Below are 15,825 nucleotides of genomic sequence, written 5' to 3'. Positions count from 1 at the left end.
ACACATGAACGTTTGGCTGAGCCGCCCTGCATTTCCTGATGGAGCTGGGTGCAGTGGATACACAGGGGGCTACATCCAGAACCTGGACTATTGGGGACCGGCGCACAATCTTACCAGTAAGTCGTGTGGATATTTGTGGCCACGTGTGGGTGTGGTTTGGCCACGTGCGCTCAGTCGCCCATCTGGTCTCACTATAGTGGATGCAGATGTTGCCCCAAAAGGTAGATTAGGCCCCACATGGGACAAGCCATGATTGTTGGGGGGGCCACAGGCTTCCTGTTATGCCTAGGGGGTCTCACCAGTACATGAGACCCATACAGCCCCCCTGTAGCTGTATATGGCAGTCACAGTGATACCCATCTCCCACTTTATAAGGAACACTGAGCAGTCAGTACAGGGCAGGACACAGCTCATACACAATGTGACTTAGCTCTGCTCATTTTATATATACAGTAATTAAGTTGTAACACCACCAAATTACGACTTTACCGTAAAGAAACGCCGCCCAGAGCGTCTATAAGTAGGCACGCCCAAATTCAGACACGTGGTTATAGCCCCGCCCCCGGAAGCAGCGTGTTAGCCATGTCGCTGGAGTCTGTGCGGTATAGCCGGGGCTCTCTTCTAGTACTGAACCAGCTGCTTCTGCCGCACATCAGCCAGTATGAGCCGGTGACCGGGGTGCGGGAGGGAGCGGACGCCATTCGGACCATGAAGGTGCGTGGCAGCGCTGTGGGGGAGGGGTTGTCTCTTTTGGCGCGTGGAAAGGGAGGAGCCTAGTATTACACCGAGCACGTGATTGGGGGCTCTTGAAGATGATTGGCTAGTTGGCATATTAAGGCCTATCAGGTCACAGCTTTCATCTGTAGAAAAATGGAGTTTAGTTGCTAAGGACAACACTACGGAGTTGCGTTTACTTTACTGCTTAGCAACAGTCACAATCACCAGAGGCGACCACTCCGGACCCCAGACGTGTTTAGTGATTGGTCAACTAAGTGTATGGAGATATTGGTGAACTGACTGATTGTAACAGACTGTCAGCACTGTGTTCACATGTGGTCCCCCGGACGCTCCTGACCAGAGGTTGTCTAGGCTTTCTGGGCTTTCTGGCACCGGGGCAAGAATTCAGTTTGCCCCCTCCACATATGTGATTCGTACACTTAGTCACGGGCAAGGAGCTGCTCTGCCTAATTCAATGTTCAGTGAAAAACTGAGAGAAAAAAAGAAGCTCGTTATCACGGGACGTACGTATGAAAATCACATATGAGTGAGGGGCCGCGTGACGACTGCTGGAACCAGCAACAGAGCTGAGGCCTAAGAGCAGAGATCCGCATCATAAACCCGGTGCTGGCTCTCTGCCCTCCTGACCGGAGCTGGACAGCTGCATCCTAGAAATCCATCACGCTGCCCTTACAGTGAGGATATATCACGCTGTTGGGATCGGCTACAGGGCATGTCCAGGTTTGAGATGAAAGTCTAGTCACTATGTGACTGCGGGCTTCTGAACTCTCACAGCGCATGCACTGCACACTTTTAGGATTCTCCCTTGCCGGTGGCGAGAGCACAGTCATGTCAGCACAAGTATGTGATTTGTATACTTCTGGCCACATACTAGACGTGTCCGTCCTCGCTCAATTCATTTTCATTGAGTGAGGCCACGCATGTCTAGTCGGCAGGTGACCGCATGTATGTAAATCGCCGCCAAGAGAGATTCCTGACAGCGTGCAGTGCGCACTATGAGAAGTCAGAAGTCTAGTGTCACATAGTATGACTGCAGACTCATCATAAACATGGACTACCCCTTTAATGCTAACAAATAAAAATATGGGAATTAGTATCACAAAAAACATTTACACCAGGTACCTGATAGATGACGTTGTCTCTGGAGTTGTTCGTTCTTCTTCATCCTGTCCAGACTTCATGATGTCTTTTCTCATCCACTGCTCATCTCTGCAGACTTCCATCTTCTCCGGTCTTCTGCAGCACATCCCCACACGATGTCCTTAAAGATAGCAGTGTCATTATAATGCTCCTGAATACAAATATCTGCCCTACAATGAGCCCCTTAATAAATAATTGCCCCTCACTATATTCCCTGCAGTAAATATGACCCCCACACTGTACCTCTTATGGTACATGCTCTCCACACCGTCATCTCCTTTCCATACTGGGCCCCCTCTTTACACTATCCTCTCACACTGTGTCCCCCCTATAGATCCCAGTCTCTATACTGTACTCCCTCATCACACTCTCCCCTCCTTGAGTTACTCTCCCCTCCTGGCTGTGCCCGTCCCCCTCATGCTACCCCCCCCCCCCATCCACATTACTCAGTTTTTATTCTGTGCCCACTCACACTTCTTTTTCCTCCCCATACGGTCTCCTCACACTATTCATCCTATCTCTTCATACGGTCTCCTCTCACATTCCCCCTGCTAACTATACTGATACTGTCTTCTTATATTTACCCCTTCGCTCTCCATACTGCCTCCTCACACATCCCCCGACTCCCGATACTGTGTCCATACACATGCCATCACCCTCGCTCCCTATACTGTGACTGCACCCATGCCCCCACTCGCTCCCCATACTGTGTCCACATACATTCCTCCTTCACTTCCCATACTGTTTTCGCACCCATCCTCCCCATTCTGTGTCCGCACCAAACCACCCACTCACCATACTGTGTCCACACCCATTCCCCAATACTGTTTCCTCATACATGCCCCCCATCTCCGCCCTTTCTTCCTCATACAGTGTCTTCAAATTTCTCTTGCTCCCCATATTGTGTCTGCACCTTTCACTTCCTTTCTTCCCAAACTAGTGTTCTCATCTCCCCCCCCGTTACACTAAATTAATCACCCCCACACACTAAATACCCCCCCACACACCTAGAATACCCCCATCCCAAATCCCCCCCCCCACACAAACTAAACGCCCACATTTTAAATCACCCCCCATGCACATTGAATACCCCCAACACACATGCACGCCCTGAATTCCCCGGGGCTGTGGAGTCGGAAAGCCAAACCTCCGACTCCTCAATTTCCATGACACCAACTCCACGACTCCCTCATACACGGCTCATGTTTAAGTGATAAATTTACTGTAGCACAGATTCATCTCAGCTAAAAGTCCAGACCCTTAGATCAGGAATAGGACAGACATTTATAGGACATTTCATAACTTTCCCAAATTCTTATGAAAAAATATTCCCCACAAACTGCATTGAACTACTGTACTCAATTTATTATATATTTTAGTCAGTCAGTCCATTTTATACCAACTGTGACTCCACCAAAATGGGCTCCAACTCCACAGCCCTGTCTTCAGTCTCTGGTGTCTTCAGCTCCAGTGTGGAGCACTTACCATCAATGCGCGCCCCTGTCTGTAGCGCCGACGAGTAACGTCAGCAGTGTGATCACATGACCTGATCACATGACCTGATCACGCTGCTGGCGTCACTCTGACCCTGTGGTCAGAGCTTCAATTGTACTCGCGTCTGAAAGACACCAGTACAATGACTGGCAGCCGGCACAGTGCACGTTCTGTGAGCAGGCTGTCAGCTTGATACCCGATTCGGAGAACAGCCGACTCTCAGTCCGGGAGGCAGCAGAATGCTGCTGCCGGGGGGAGACACTTCGGACCGCCGGATAAGGTGGCCCGACTGCACCCTCCTCTGCCGGCTGGGCCCAGGGCAGATGCCCTGGCTGCCTTTCCCTTGATATGCCTCTGCTCCTGACCCCGGGGCCGGTGATGCACCCAATTGTCTTTCCCTAGGTCCGTGGTGCTCCGGCCATCGCCATTGTGGGCTCCCTCAGTTTGGCTGTGGAGCTGACCACCGGCCCCCCACAGCAGACGTCTGACCTCCTGGCCTTCGTCCGTGAGTCCATGAAGTTGTTGGTGGATGCCCGGCCCACCGCAGTCAACATGAAGAAGGCGGCGGATGAGCTGAACTCCTTCCTGGTGCAGGAGTCGGAGAAGCCGGGGGCCACTGTGCAGTGGCTAACCGATAGGTACATGCAGTGCCGGCTGTGGTGGTCCCGAGCCCCCCTGTGTTCTCTACCTCACCCCTGTCCTCCTCCTGTCATTACCAGTGTTGTCCTGTGGGCAGAGACCCTCCTGGAGAAGGACGTCAGAGACAATCGTATGATCGGGGACCTGGGGGCGCAGCACATCCTGCACCTCACTAATGCCCTTGCTGGGGTGGTGATAATGACCCACTGCAACACCGGCTCTCTGGCCACGGCCGGCTACGGCACTGCCCTGGGTAAGACGCCTGTGTGTTCTCCAACAGTCTATAAGGGGTTAATCACGAAATGCAGCTGGCGATATTACAGGGTGACTCTGAACCATCATGAAGAACACGGGGGAGCCCTTCTTTAACCCGTTCCTGCCACCGCCAACTACCATTTTTTTGCGCTGTAAGAGACCTCAAAAAAATCTCAGTTCTGCTGTTCTCACGTTTGTTTGTTTTTTTACGCCATGTAAAGTAGGGGTTTCTTAATTTTATATTTATCAAATTTTTAGGGATGTGGCAACATCAAATATGTGGGCTTTTTATTTAGTTATTTTTGTTACTAAAAAATGAGGGGGAAATATTTAACTTGTGTGTTTGTTTTTTTTTCTGATTTTTAGATTTTAAAAAGTTTAAAAAAAAATTTGCTTGGTGTCAGGAAAGAGCTTAAAATCCTACTTTTGCCCTAGAATAACTCTCCTGTCCCAATAGAAGCTTTAGGTGCTTCTCTGTCCTCCATGCTTTTCACTGCAGCTCTGCTTGTTCAGATTGACAGCTGTGTGCATCCAAAGCTGATTTTCATGGCAGAAATGACTGGTAGGAACAAAACCCGGCAAAGAAAGCATCGGACACATTATCGGCTGGATCTGCTGCAGTTACATACACAGAAGGCTCGGGGGTCCGGCCCTTGCTCTCTAATGATCCGCAGATGTCTCCCTGACAGGCGTGGTGCGATCCCTGCAAGCAATGGGCCGCTTGTCTCACGTCTTCTGTACGGAGACCCGACCGTATAATCAGGGCTCCAGGCTGACTGCGTACGAGCTGGTGTACGAGAAGACGCCGGCCACCCTCATCACGGACAGCATGGCGGCAGTGACCATGAGGGACCGTCAGGTCAGCGGTGAGTGCAGTTGTATTAATGCCTTACAGGGGCCCAGAGAAGCAAGGAGAGGCACAAGGCAGAAATCTGGGCACATGCAGTCACCACTAGGGGGAACTCCCTGCACATGATTGAATACAGCGCCTATGGAGCCTTATGCAGTGAGCTCCCCCCAGTGGTGGAAACATTGAACAGCACAGTTTTAATTTGCTGCCCTAGACCAGATCATATCATTAAGATAGTTGGTTTGTGTTGTATCTCGTCCCTATTCAATTCAGTAGTCGCAATACCAGACATGACCTATGGACTGGTGGGGCGCTGCCATGTTTTTCAAACTCCAGGCTACCGCTTTACGATCCAGTAATAATACTGTAAACCACACGATTGCTGCAGGCATCACTGCTGCGTTCACTCCCACCTATATAATTGATCTTGCACCCCCTCTTCCCGATTTTCCTCCTCTCCCCAGCCGTGGTGGTGGGAGCCGACCGCGTGGTCGCTAACGGCGATACCGCAAACAAGGTGGGAACGTACCAGCTGGCCGTCCTCGCCAAGCACCACGGGATACCCTTCTACGTGGCGGCTCCCAGCACTTCCTGTGACCTCGGCTTGCCAACAGGTGGCAGTATTGTGATAGAGGAGAGGCCCAGCCGGGAGCTGACGGATATCAATGGCGTCCGTGTGGCGGCACCAGGTTAGTGATTGTTGGAAATGACCGATCCTGGTTAACCCCGTAACTATGTATAATTTCTGCATCTCCTCCTCGCAGGTATCGGGGTGTGGAACCCCGCGTTTGACGTCACCCCAAATGAACTGATTACGGCAATAATCACAGAACGCGGCGTCTTCAAACCGGAGGAGCTGAAGGACGGACTGAGCCGAGGGCTGTAATACTCTGTGCTGCGAGGCCCTGGTAGCCATGCATGACCCACACACCCTCCTCTGCATCTCCGCCGCCATCGGGAAAAACAAACCTTTTTATAATAAAATCATTTAACCCTTCCTCCTCTGGGGCTGATCTACCTCTATGGGGCTATTGGACGGATTCTGGCTCAGATTTCTCATTAGGACATGTTAGAGGAGAATTTAGAAAGTTTTACTGTTAGTTAAGGATTGACATAGGGACGGTCTGAGTCCAATATACCATTCCCATCAACCCCCCCCCCCACTAGGATGCAGTCATTGATGAGAATGGTAATGTACATAACCACTGTTAATGAAACTAAATCCCCCCACCCCAAAGGACCAACCCCCCCCTTAGCTTTTCATAGAAAAACCTGAACCGTGAATCCAAACTATAATACATTATCCAAGTATATGTATATATCCAAAATCCCCTTATTGACCGAACACTAATATGATATTACATCCGACGCCTCTGACACTGCTGCTTTACATCTTATCCAGTCGCCCCATTGTTTTCCACATTTGCTCCCTAATGTTTAAACCTTCCAAGATTACCCCGCATACATTTTCTCATAGCCCCCCAGCTGTGATTATGGCCAGAACATATGCATCCGATCCGCTCCTTCTTCCCCACAGCAGGGGGCGACAGTCATCCGTTCTGATCCCCATATGACATGGGGTCTTCAGGAATCTATAAACTCTATGGGTCAAAGACCAGTGCGACCTCTGAGCCTTATTAATCGACACTTGCTGATTCCAGGATATCGTCCCACTCCTCCTTGGAAATGTGGCTCTCACCTCCCTCCCACCTGGACCAGACTACAGCCATTGGGTCAGCCAGTATACCTGGCAATAGGGCGCTATACATAGAGAATAATGCCTCACACCACATCATCTAGGATCCCATTGTGTGATGTGGAGAGGTCGGAAATGACTGAGGTCTTACTGCCTTAATTGTAGATACCTGAAGAATTTAGTGTTACCCAATTTAAATTCCTGTTTGAAGTGATGAAACGAGCAGAAGAGTGGCCTTCCAGAAACAGTCAATACGCATAACGTATTTTGCAGACTATAAGACGCACCCAAAGTTTGGGGAGAAAAATAGGGACAACATTTTTTAAGAAAAATGGTGGTGCAACATATAGTCCGCTTTTACAGTATGGGGTATTGGGGGTGGGATGGCGGTGCAGCGGGGTCCCAGGAGGCAGGGTCGCTGCTGCAGGAGGCCGGCAGCGGCAGAAGTGGGGAGATGCTGCGGGCCCCGGGCTGGGAGGAGGCGGTGCAAGGCTGCGGCAGGCTCCGGGCTTTCAGAAAATGTCGAAGTCCCTGCACTGCCCATAGTTTTCACTACGGTGGACTTAGGGGGAAATGGTGCATGCGCAGATTGAGAGCTCAGGAGACAATATTTTGTGTGACGCTCGGGGCCTGCCGCAGCCTCGCACCACTTCCTCCCAGCCCGGGGCCCGCAGCATCACCCCACTTCTGCCGTCGATGGACTCCTCCAGCAGCGACCCTGTCTCCTGGGACCCCACTACACCGCAGCCGCATCCCTGGTAAGGTACATTTGGACTATAAGACGCACCCCCATTTTCCCTCCAATTTTGAGGGGAAAAAGTGCGTCCTATAATCCAAAAAATATAGGCCCTCAAACCCTTCCAAGAGCTGAATCTCTCAAGCAAGGGTTGTTCCAAATAGGAGTGTATTTCGAGCAATCCCCCATTCCCAGTGACTTCCTACAAGTCCACCATGTTTTGTGCATGAGAAAAAAAAAGTGAGGAAGACCCTTGTGTTCCTGAAGATCCAGCAGATTTACCTTCCCCCTCCCCCCCCTCCTCAAATGTTTCAGGACTACAGTCCCTGCTCCCTGAATCCCCTCTGAAATGTTGGAATTGGGACGTTAAAAAGTAACCCCATGTACAGTTAGGTTCATATATATTTGGACAGAGACAACATTTTTCTAATTTTGATTCTAGACATTACCACAATGAATTTTAAACAAAACAATTCAGATGCAGTTGAAGTTCAGACTTTCAGCTTTCATTTGAGGGTATCCACATTAAAATTGGATGAAGGGTTTAGGAGTTTCAGCTCCTTAACATGTGCCACCCTGTTTTTAAAGGGACCACAAATAATTGGACAGATGAAATAATTGTAAATAAAATGTTCATTTCTAGTACGTGGTTATAAACCCTTTGTTGGCAATGACTGCCTGAAGTCTTGAACTCATGGACATCACCAGACACTGTGTTTCCTCCTTTTTGATGCTCTGCCAGGCCTTCACTGCGGTGGTTTTCAGTTGCTGTTTGTTTGTGGAACTTTCTGTCTGAAGTTTAGTCTTTAACAAGTGAAATGCATGCTCAATTGGGTTGCGATCAGGTGACTGACTTGGCCATTCAAGAATATTCCACTTCTTTGCTTTAATAAACTCCTGGGTTGCTTTGGCTTTATGTTTTGGGTCATTGTCCATCTATAGTATGAAACGACGACCAATCAGTTTGGCTGCATTTGGCTGGATCTGAGCACACAGTATGGCTCTGAAGACATCAGAATTCATTCGTCTGCTTCTGTCCTGTGTCACATCATCAATAAACACTAGTGACCCAGTGCCACTGGCAGCCATGCATGCCCAAGCTATCACACTGCCTCCGCCGTGTTTTACAGATGATGTGGTATGCTTTGGATCATGAGCTGTACTATACCTTCGCCATACTTTTCTCTTTCCATCATTCTGGTAGAGGTTGATCTTGGTTGCATCTGTCCAAAGAATGTTGTTCCAGAACTGTGCTGGCTTTTTTAGATGTTTTTTAGCAAAGTCCAGTCTAGCCTTTTTCTTCTTGATGCTTATGAGTGGCTTGCACCGTGCAGTGAACCCTCTGTATTTACTTTCATGCAGTCTTCTTTATGGTAGATTTGGATATTGATACGCCTACCTCCTGGAGAGTGTTGTTCACTTGGTTGGCTGTTGTGAAGGGGTTTCTCTTCACCATGGAGACTATTCTGCGATCATCCACCACTGTTGTCTTCCATGGGCGCGCAGGTCTTTTTGCATTGATGAGTTCACCGGTGCTTTTTTTCTTTCTCAGGATGTACCAAACTGTAGATTTTGCCACTCCTAATATTGTAGCAATATCTCAGATGGTTTTTTTCTGTGTTTGCAGCTTAAGGATGGCTTTTTTCACCTGCATGGAGAGCTCCTTTGACCGCATGTTTACTTCACAGCAAAACCTTCCAAATGCAAGCACCACACCTCAAATCAACTCCAGGCCTTTTATCTGCTTAATTGAGAATGACATAACGAAGGGATTGCCCACACCTGTCCATGAAATAACCTTGGAGTCAATTGTCCAATAACTTTTGGTCCCTTTAAAAACAGGGTGGCACATGTTAAGGAGCTGAAGCTCCTAAACCCTTCATCCAATTTTAATGTGGATACCCTCAAATGAAAGCTGAAAGTCTGAACTTCAACTGCATCTGAATTGTTTAGTTTAAAATTCATTGTGGTAATGTCTACAACCAAAATTAGAAAAATGTTGTCTCTGTCCAAATATATATGGACCTAACTGTATAAGAGGGAGCCAGGCCTCTTATGATCTCTGGAAAGTTGTAGTTTTTCGAGTTTTCCATACCAGAGCTCTAAAAAGATTATGCATTCTCCTGAACCAATATTTAGTTATCCAGACCGGAGAATTAGGCTGGGCATATAAAATATATACGGCACATTGTTATGGGATTGGCTCTGCCCAGAGTCGATATGGGTAACTTCCCCCAGGCAATAACTGTATTTCTTGCTTTGGCTACCAGCGGGTTCAGGTTTACAGAGATATAATCGTTAGTTTCCTTGTAATGGAGATACTAAGGTACTTGAATTTCTGGAATAATGAAATCTACCTCCAACCCCACCGTATCCTGCTCATCCAGGGGCAGAAGTGCAGATTGTGACCAGTTTATAGTTTGCCTTGAGAAGTTCCCAAATTTACCAAGTGTTTCCATTACAATAGGAAGAGGGACATTAGAATTATTCATAAATAATAGCAGATCCTCTTGTATTTGTATTCTTGTATTTGAACCCCTCAAGTCTCCGATGTTTCCTAATAATACAGGCCAAAGGTTCAATATCAATGGCAAAGGAGGGAAAGCGGGCAGCCCGGCCTCGTACCCCTGTGAAGACCTAAACTGACAGACAATTGCACGCCATATACCCCGCTGTATCCGATGTCTGCTGGAGGAGTGAGGTGGGCTCTATGATTTAGTGGGTGTGTGCCAAGATTAAACCGTTTTGGGAAAAAATATTTGATAATTACCAACGAATTGCAGGAAATGTAATGGTGGGGTCCCCTCAGATTGCCCTTGTATCAGTTCTTCCTTCTTCCATAGGTTCCCAGAAGAGGGATCTCCTCCATTTCTGCATAACAACTGCGCGGATGGTGATTGCCCGTTTTTGGAAACTTCCCGATGCAGTAGACTGGTATAATGAAATGGTTAATATACGTAGAATGGAGGAACCTTCCGCTGACTGCAATGGAACGTCTGATACATTTAGGAGGATCTGGAGGGGATGGATATCGGCTCACGATTCTCCAGATTTCTCAGTTCTGATGGATTGTGATGTGGTGGAGGTTCTGGACTGGTGCATATGGATTTGTGAAATATTGTCCTCAGGGTTTCAAGGACCCTCTTAGGCCACGGCCCCACCATCAGTATTTTTTCTCAGGAGTGGGAACCAAAACCAGGAGTGGGTGATAAATGCAGAATTGGTGACTTGTTTCTATTATACCTTTTCTCTGATTGTTCCTCACCTGGTTTTGGCTCCCACTCCTGAGAAAAAATACTGACTGAATACTGACCAAATACTGATAGGGGGGCTGTGGCCTAACTCTCTTTCTCTACTACATTATAGAGACCTTCTGCGAAAGTCCTCTCTCCTAGGAGATTACATGGTTTCCTTCAATATCTTTTTGCTCTACAGTCCTCCACTCTGGAGATATTGTTCAAGATGTTATTTGATTTGATAATGGATGCTGTTTATAATATGTTGAATTCTTGTCATTCGCTATCATTTTCTGTAATCTTACCTATTCAAATAATATATTGTATTTCTGAAAATGTTTGTTCCAATGAAATAGATTGAATATAATCTGTCATATACCCCATTAACCCTCACTCTGTCAGACACCCCCATTAGTTCTCACTCTGTCAGATACCCCCATTAGTTCTCACTCTGTCAGACACCCCCATTAGCCCTCACTGTGTCAGACACCCCCATTAGCCCTCACTGTGTCAGACGCCCCCATTAGCCCTCACTGTGTCAGACGCCCCCATTAGCCCTCACTGTGTCAGACACCCCCATTAGCCCTCACTGTGTCAGACACCCCCATTAGCCCTCACTGTGTCAGACACCCCCATTAGCCCTCACTGTGTCAGACCCCCCCATTAGCCCTCACTGTGTCAGACGCCCCCATTAGCCCTCACTGTGTCAGATGCCCCCATCAGCCCTCACTCTGTCAGACGCCCCCATTAGCCCTCACTGTGTCTGACACACACCCCCATTAGCCCTCACTGTGTCAGACACCCCCATTAGCCCTCACTGTGTCAGACGCCCCCATTAGCCCTCACTGTGTCAGACGCCCCCATTAGCCCTCACTCTGTCAGACACTCCCATTGGCCCTCACTGTGTCAGACACCCCCATTAGCCCTCACTGTGTCAGACACTCCCATTGGCCTTCACTCTGACACACACCCGCATTAGCCCTCACTGTGTCAGACGCCCCCATTAGCCCTCACTCTGTCAGACACCCCCATTAGCCCTCACTCTGACACACACCCCCATTAGCCTTCACTCTGTCAGACACTCCCATTAGCCCTCACTCTGACACACACCCCCATTAGCCCTCACTCTGTCAGACACTCCCATTAGCCCTCACTCTGACACACACCCCCATTAGCCCTCACTCTGTCAGACGCCCCCATTAGCCCTCACTCTGTCAGACACTCCCATTGGCCCTCACTGTGTCAAGACACCCCCATTAGCCCTCACTGTGTCAGACACTCCCATTGGCCTTCACTCTGACACACACCCCCATTAGCCCTCACTGTGTCAGACGCCCCCATTAGCCCTCACTCTGTCAGACACCCCCATTAGCCCTCACTCTGACACACACCCCCATTAGCCCTCACTCTGTCAGACACTCCCATTAGCCCTCACTCTGACACACACCCCCATTAGCCCTCACTCTGTCAGACACTCCCATTAGCCCTCACTCTGACACACACCCCCATTAGCCCTCACTCTGTCAGACACCCCCATTAGCCCTCACTCTGACACACACCCCCATTAGCCCTCACTCTGTCAGACACCCCCATTAGCCCTCACTCTGACACACACCCCCATTAGCCCTCACTCTGTCAGACACTCCCATTAGCCCTCACTCTGACACACACCCCCATTAGCCCTCACTCTGTCAGACACTCCCATTAGCCCTCACTCTGACACACACCCCCATTAGCCCTCACTCTGTCAGACACCCCCATTAGCCCTCACTCTGAGACACACCCCCATTAGCCCTCACTCTGTCAGACACTCCCATTAGCCCTCACTCTGACACACACCCCCATTAGCCCTCACTCTGTCAGACACCCCCATTAGCCCTCACTCTGACACACACCCCCATTAGCCCTCACTCTGTCAGACACCCCCATTAGCCCTCACTCTGACACACACCCCCATTAGCCCTCACTCTGTCAGACACTCCCATTAGCCCTCACTCTGACACACACCCCCATTAGCCCTCACTCTGTCAGACACCCCCATTAGCCCTCACTCTGACACACACCCCCATTAGCCCTCACTCTGTCAGACACTCCCATTAGCCCTCACTCTGACACACACCCCCATTAGCCCTCACTCTGACAGTCATAGCTTTATATAAAAGCCTAATCCACTGAATAAAGTTAGGGCTGGAGCCCATCTCCTCTGGCACGTCCCAGATATACCCCCACTCCACAGTGACGAAGGCTTTATTAGGGTCCGTCGAGAGGACTGCCTTGTGACCAGCATCCACTTGATGAATAATCTACGTAGATTAATGGCTGTAGATTTTGAGGGCATAAACCCCAATTGATCAGAGTGAATTCTAGAGGTAATGACCGTCCTCGGACGTGATACAAGGATTTTAGCCAGGATTTTCACATTTGAGGTCAACAGTGATTTGGGTCTATATGACCGGGACACCCCCTCCTCGCAGCCCAGTGCCCTCAGCATCGCCCCCTCCTGCCGCCGCCGCCTTCTTGCAGACATCCTGTGACTGCTCCGCTGCCCTCCCTGGTAAGCCATATTCAGACTATAAGACGCACTTCCATTTTCCTCCAAAATTTGGGAAGGGGGGTGTGGGGGTGGGTCTTAGTTTGGAAAATACTAAAAGTTTCCACCTCTAGGGTTGTCTAGTCCACCCCTTTTGCACCCAAACATTAAATAATAGAGACGTAGTGGAGCATACAGTGTCCTCTATGAGCGGGGCCATAAGGGTGTTACATATGAGAGGGACTGCTACATGGACGAGGCACATGAGACCAGCTGTAGATTAGGAGCTCTTTCCCTCCAGATGTCAATTAAACCTAGCGGAAGAAAGAGCATCATTCCCAGCCCGGCACGCATCCCTAAAGGGATTACAGATATTTCTAAAGCCCTCCATAATTATGAGGGGGATATCAAGCCACTCCACGAGTTTCCCTAGAACTTTCTTTAGGGCGGCATTGGAGAATGGAGGTGGTGCATGAATCACAACTATAACACATTCCAAATGGTATAAGGTGCTCCGAACTCCCACAAACTTGCCCTCGTCATCCCAAAATATATACACTTACAGGGGATGTTCCTATGTACTAAAAGGCTGACTCCTCCGGCACAATTAGAGTATACCGAACCCATGACCTATCTAATAATACTGGACGTGTGTGTACAGTCCAATACTGCCTTCACATATCACTTGTCTTGTGGACCAGTCTTTGAGGCCACGGATATTCCAAGACCTAAAATTCACCCTTAATCCCATATTCCAGAACCAAAAATAACTTTCAGGATCCCCACTAGTATATCGAAAACCAGCGATATAATTCTCCCCCTGAACTGGATATTGCTACTGGTGTAAACCAATAACCCCCCCCCAGTCCCATAACTATACCCCTCTCTATCCATCCTAAACCTACCCTTAACCATAAGGGCTGGGGTCTGTACCCAAAAAGAACCATTTGTTACGCTGCCTTACTATAGGAACGCCAGAAACTCCTTCCCAATTGTAGGTGACTCCGGGGCAGAGCCCGCTCCACCATTATAGAAATAAAGGAAACCTGAACATGAAGATGAGCAGCACAGAATGAACTCGCCGGCTCTAGGGATGTCGAGAGAAGCCTGTTATTAGGCCGAGCATCACCATAGACCGTGTGCCCCACGATTTGGGTACTGACGGTTCCTTCACCACTGGACTTCCCTTTCTCAGTCTCCACCAGCTCTTCTCTCCTGCTCGATCTGACAGCCCCCTTCATTGTTGGAATTGTTTTTTTTCATTGTTCCATCTGTAGATTTCTTTATAATGCCACAATGTAGTTTTATGTTTTTCACCTTTTCTTTTCCTCTCTTATTTTTACCCTATAGAATCGTCTTTGTATATTTTATATTCTGATCATTTACAATTTGTCTTTTAATATATATATATATTTTTTAGAATTCATGTGGTTTAAGGTTTTATTACATTTTCAATATAGGCAGAAAAAAGGCAATTTCTCATATGTCTTTAGCGTGTGACAATATTACATTTTACAATGCATTTTTTTTTGTTTGTGTACAGTGACACATTTTTTTAGACCACAACAATTATTCCTGACCATTAAATTGCATTTATTATTATAAATAATTGGTCACTGTGCCTATTGATGGAGACGAGATGAGCATCATGGTTACCCAACCACACGCTTTTGAGAAGGGCCCACACTCCGAAAGTGCTCATATTGCCCCTTTCAAAACTTTATTTTCTGTTCCATGGGTGTAAGTGCACACTGTACATTGGGCCTGACAATATCTCCTACGACCTGCAGTACACCATCTGTGCCACAAGGGGGTGCACATACTGACTGTGCACAAGACACTACTAATCGGCTGATCACTAGTGATCTCGGGGAAAGTGCGGACGCTGTGGATTTGTTACACGTGGATTGCTCTTTGATAATATCATCTGTCTGTAACATTTTTAACCCAAATAAATCAAATAACTAGTCAATGCTGTGTGTGTGATTTCAGTCTTATGGTTAATTTGCATGTTATGGAAACATACACTTTTTCTTTTAATTGAAAAAGCTTTACTAATTCTTTTTTTCCCCAATACATGGCATCTATTGTGCCTTTTTATACAAAAGATTGACTGAGCCTGTTTGTAATAAATGCAGTTCACTATAATATCCACTTGGTGGCAGAGATGAGCTTCCTATGAATGCAGTATGCTATAATATCCACTAGGTGGCAGAGATGAGCTTCTTATGAATGCAGAATGCTATAATATCCACTAGGTGGCAGAGATGACCTTCTTATGAATGCAGTACGCTATAATATCCACTAGGTGGCAGAGATGAGCTTCTTATGAATGCAGTACGCTATAATATCCATTAGGTGGCAGAGATGAGCTTCTTATGAAAGCAGTACGCTATATTATCCACTAGGTGGCAGAGTTGAGTTTGTTATGAATGCAGTATGCTATAATATCCGTTAGGTGGCAGAGATGAGCTTCTTATGAATGCAGTATGCTATAATGTCCACTAGGTG

General features: G+C 48.0%; 1 protein-coding gene across 3 annotated transcripts; it reads left to right on the top strand.

The window, feature by feature from the left end:
• The first annotated feature begins 544 nt into the window (after positions 1-544).
• On the top strand, positions 545-11,120 carry MRI1 (methylthioribose-1-phosphate isomerase 1). Of its 3 annotated transcripts, XR_012251379.1 has the most exons (8): positions 545-714; positions 3,775-4,010; positions 4,092-4,264; positions 4,956-5,132; positions 5,581-5,805; positions 5,881-6,024; positions 10,118-10,249; positions 10,392-11,120. XR_012251379.1 is itself a non-coding variant. In XM_073654362.1 (7 exons), the coding sequence occupies exons 1-6, from the start codon at positions 583-585 to the stop codon at positions 6,000-6,002; spliced, it is 1,065 nt and encodes a 354-aa protein (XP_073510463.1). In that variant the 5' UTR covers positions 545-582; the 3' UTR covers positions 6,003-6,024; positions 10,118-11,120. The 3 variants fall into 3 exon arrangements, 2 of the variants coding, with proteins under 2 accessions (XP_073510463.1, XP_073510461.1); XM_073654362.1 differs by having other exon boundaries at positions 10,118-11,120; XM_073654360.1 differs by lacking the exons at positions 10,118-10,249; positions 10,392-11,120 and having other exon boundaries at positions 5,881-6,114.
• Positions 11,121-15,825: the final 4,705 nt, after the last annotated feature.

Source organism: Phyllobates terribilis, unplaced genomic scaffold (assembly GCF_046119375.1).
Source record: "Phyllobates terribilis strain yellow unplaced genomic scaffold, ASM4611937v1 Scaffold_11__3_contigs__length_659146591, whole genome shotgun sequence".
Taxonomy (NCBI): domain Eukaryota; kingdom Metazoa; phylum Chordata; class Amphibia; order Anura; family Dendrobatidae; genus Phyllobates; species Phyllobates terribilis.
Note: the sequence above shows the minus strand (reverse complement) of the source record. Positions and strands in the feature narration are given on the sequence as shown.